At 31.5% G+C, this 4,670-nt stretch overlaps 1 protein-coding gene across 1 annotated transcript; it reads left to right on the top strand.

Annotated features, from left to right (window-relative positions):
* On the top strand, positions 233-4,300 carry LOC107627901 (gibberellin 2-beta-dioxygenase 2-like). The gene is made up of 3 exons (XM_021117078.1): positions 233-743; positions 2,126-2,510; positions 3,931-4,300. Exons 1-3 carry the CDS (start codon positions 298-300, stop codon positions 4,183-4,185), a joined length of 1,086 nt encoding a protein of 361 aa, XP_020972737.1. The 5' UTR covers positions 233-297; the 3' UTR covers positions 4,186-4,300.

The raw sequence follows: 4,670 nt of genomic DNA, 5'->3' as shown, positions 1-4,670 counted from the left end.
GTCATTGTAAAAATGATGTTTGACATTTTAAAAAGAATATAAAACAAAAATGACAATTAAAAATTTCTAAATATAGTTGAATAAAATTTACTACTATTACAAAGTAAAAATATTATAGATAAAATATATTTTTAGATATGATAAATTGTATGATTCTGTGCAACTGCATGCATGGGTCTTCAGCTAGTATCTTTCTTGCTAAAAGAATAAATACTTGGATCTTGTAGGTACTGTGAACCACTCTTGCTCCACAAAAAGCAAGACAAACTAGGACAGAAAACAAAAGAAGAAACAACAATGGAAATTCCAATAATTGATCTATCCATGAAAAATAGGATAGAATTGTCCAAACAAGTGGTGAAGGCTTGTGAGGAATTTGGAATTTTCAAAGTTGTTAATCACAATGTTCCAAGAGAGGTGGTTGTAAGAATGGAAGAGGAAGGTGCTGAGTTCTTTGCCAAAAGCAACTCGGAGAAGCAACTAACAAAGCCTTTTGGCTATGGATGCAAGAACATTGGCAACAATGGCGATGTTGGTGAACTTGAGTATCTCCTTTTTCCCACCAATCCTCTCTTTATTTCTGAATCTTCCAAATCTATCTCCAATCATCCAAACAAGTTCAGGTATCTATGTCCTCACCTCATTTTAAAATTAGGTCAAAATCTTATATGCATCATATTTATAAGTATGTCTAATTTTGATGTACAGACAATTATACACTATATATATATGAAAATAACTACGTAATACACTATATATTGATTATACACGCACACTCTATAAGAATTTATTTAATAAAAAAATTAGAAGTTAATGTAAAATTTATTTTCGTAAGTTATTTAGTTGTATTTAATTAGAATTAACAGTATTAACTAATTATTTACATTTAGATGTCAAAAGTAACTATTTATACTATTATTCATTTATTCGATACCTTATTATTCATTTAGAGGAGTGCTAGGGGGCAACAATTTTTGTGTTTTGTAACCATCAATTGGCCATCAATGATGTTTTTAATGGTGTGAGATTATATTCAATGGTGGGAGATCACTCACTTTTCTTTTGATGGTTAAGTGCTGGTCACAAAACACAAAAGTTGCTGGCCCCCTAGACTTTCTCTTCTTGATATCCTAAAGCCATCATAGTATTTCCTTATTAAGCCAATATTATTTTTTTGGGTACAAGTTACACCAATATTAATATAAATATCATAACTTGCAACATAGACACCAAAAAAATATAACATGCAACACTTCTATATATATTAGACTCAATCGTTCGAAAATCAAGATCCGCCTACTCGTATTAAACCGGACTTATATTAATATAACAGATTTGGTTCACAAGATTCAGGAGCTTTTATCTCGTCCTTGGCTTGTTCACGTTGAATGGGTGTCCCGAGAAGCAAATAGAGCTGCGGATTGGATGGCTAAATATGGTGCCAAGAGTAACTCTAATCATGTTATTTGGTCTGAGCCTGGTGTTGATCTTCAACGAATCATCCGCTCGAATTTAGAATAGTTTTTGCTTTGTTTCTTTCCTTGTTTAGTCACAAAAAAAAAAAAAAACACTAAAACCAAACATTAATTAACCATGACTATAGCACTAATTCATGGCTAACTTCTGCATCAACTGAACCACTCCAGCAAATGTCCCCTCCAGAGTACTTGTCAATTGCAAAAACTTTAACCAAGGAAGTGACATCTGTGTAGAAGATCTTTTCTTTCTACGCATTATTAGTAAGGCCCTTCTATTAAATGGCAACTTTGTTAACAAACAAAGGGTTAGCAAACTTTCTTTTCAATCGTACATTTATACTCTTTTTACTACAATAATACAATATGCACGTGGTTGAAAAATGATTTCTTTTGCTTGATAAAATTTTAAATTTATATAGATATCATTATCCATTATTTAATATAACACATGAAAAATTGAAAATACTATGAAATCAACACTTTTAGTGTAAAAAAATAGAAAATAAACTAATATTAATCCAAATATAAAATAAAAATATTAATCACCTAATATTTTCCTTATCTATAACACATTTTATTTAAAGTTTAAATGATATTTTTTTTTTGGACAAAAAGTGAAAGTTATTATTGGCTTAATGTGAAAATTGATTGATGAATTGCAGCGATGCTATGAATAATTATATAGAAGGAGCCAAAGGAGTAGCATGCGAGATTCTTAAACTTGTGGTAGAGGGTTTGGGGGTCCAAGACAAGTTTGCACTTAGCAAACTAATCAAAGACGTAGAAAGTGACTCATTGCTGAGGATCAATCACTACCCTCCCAGCATGACTACGGATTCGGAGATGGACCCATGTGCTACTGGTAACACCAACAATACCATTGGCTTTGGGGAACACTCTGACCCTCAGATCCTCACCATCATGCGCTTCAACGACGTCGCCGGCCTCCAGGCCACCACCCACGACGGCATCTGGTTCACTGTCCCTCCTGACCCGCATAACTTCTTCGCATTGGTCGGCGATGCCCTCCAGGTTTTGTTTCTTCTCACCATAACTTCAATATCTATCAAATCTTATTTAATGGGCCAAATGTGTACCTTTCAAAAATAATCCTCTAAATTTTTTTAGAGTAATTCTTGGCATACAAGTGATTAAGGCTTGTAAGCCTTACAAGTTCAATTAAAACTAACGATCAAAACATGCTTCGAACCATTCTTCTTCCTCTTCGTCTTCTCCTTCTTCTTTTCTTTCGTTTCTTGCCTTCTCTTTCTCCTTCTTCTTCTTCTTGCTGCACGTTCTTCTTCCTCTTACTCTTCTTCTTCTCCTTTTCTTTCGTTTCTGCACGTTCTTCTTCATCGTCTTCCTCTTCTTCTTCATTTACGTTCTTTCTCTCTGTTTTATCTTTTTTTTTTTTTTTTCATGGTGAAATCGTTTTTGAAGAAGAAGAAGCAGTAGAAGATGAGGAGGAGAAAGAGAAAGTTCTGAATTATGCATAAGATGTATTTTAACAAATTTTGGGTGTATTTCTTTAAATCCTTTGGGTGTATTTTCTGTAATCATTTGGGTGTATTTCTATAATCGTTTGGGTAAATTCCTGTAACTGTTTGGGTGTATTTCTGTAATCATTTTGGGTGTACTTCTGTAATCGTTTGAGTGTATTTCTGAAGTTCCATTATCTTCAAAAGGATTACAGAAATACACCCAAAGGATTACGAAAAATACACCCAAAGTATTTAAGAAAATACACCCAAAATTCGTTGCATAATTCAGAACTCTTTCTCTTTCTCCTCATCTTCTGCTGCTTCTTCTTCTTCAAAATAATTTCAAAGCTTGATTTCAGAAACTATGAAAATCGAAAAAAAAAACGAAGAGGAAGAGGAAGAGGGAAAGGAAGAGGAAGAGGAAGAAGAAGAAGAAGAGGAAGAAGAAGAAGAACCGTTCTGATTGTAGCGCTTTGAAAATAGGAAACGTTGAATAACGCATTAAAATGCCTAGTAACTTGTAAGACTTGTAAGTCAAAAAGACTTGTATGTGTAGCACTCCTCATTTTTTGATTGACATTGTTATGTGTGATGTTTAATCATTTAATATTTTTTTTATTGTTTTTGTCCTATTTAAAAAATATATGGTAAAAGACCGCACCAATTAATTGAAAAAATAAAAATTAAGCATTTTCAAATATAAACTTTACATAAACTTTACATAAAGACAACAAATTACATTGTTAAATGAATATTCTTAAATTGGCGTTTAGGTAAGGAAGCATAAAATAAAAACATTATTTTTCAACCTCCAACATTTTTGTTTTTCAATGAAAAATTCCTTTTCTTTCAAGGACATTTCATAGTTAAATTCTATTTATATTAATTGGTGTAACGTGCATGAAAATATAGAGTGATAAATTATTATGCCATTTATTTATGAATGACTAAATATGGTTACATGAATGAAGGTTTTTACAAACGAAAGATTTACAAGCGTGAGACACAGGGTGCAGATCACTGATACATTGAAGGCTCGAACCTCAATAATGTACTTCGGAGCACCCCCATTAAACTGCTTGATCACTCCGCTGCCAGAGATGGTGAAACCACCACAAAACCCAAGTCGATATAAGCCCTTTACATGGGATGATTACAAAAAAGCTATGTACTCTTGTAGACTTGGGGACTCTAGGCTTGACCCGTTTAAGGTTCATAATGACTAGTGTAAAACCAGGGCGTAAGGCCAAATGTAGATTAATTGTAAAAATTTATTAGTGTATGTTCGTTAATATTAATAATTATTTTTATTCTTAAAAAAATTTTGTGAAAAAAAATCTATTATTCAATATATATGATTGTTCTAGCCTATATTTATAGAGGTCTAATAATCTGATCTTAATTTTTTTTTTTTTGCCCATATTAACATCTAATTAAAAAAAATGTGTATGTTAAAATCTGTTTCATTGATTATTTTTAAATGAATTATAAGTTACACTTCAATATGATTTTAACTAACGTTAATATTTAGTGCAAAAAATATCTCAACATAAATTATATTACATTAATATAATTTTTAATCATAATCAATTTTGTAAAGTCACATTTATATCAACATTTTTTGTCTATAAATACTTTTATGTATGATGAATTAGAGCATAAAATTACTTTCTGCATAGCAATTAGAACATGATACATTAAATAAATATAA

The sequence above is a fragment of the Arachis ipaensis genome, chromosome B02, assembly GCF_000816755.2.
Source record: "Arachis ipaensis cultivar K30076 chromosome B02, Araip1.1, whole genome shotgun sequence".
NCBI classification, from domain to species: Eukaryota; Viridiplantae; Streptophyta; class Magnoliopsida; order Fabales; family Fabaceae; genus Arachis; species Arachis ipaensis.
Note: the sequence above shows the minus strand (reverse complement) of the source record. Positions and strands in the feature narration are given on the sequence as shown.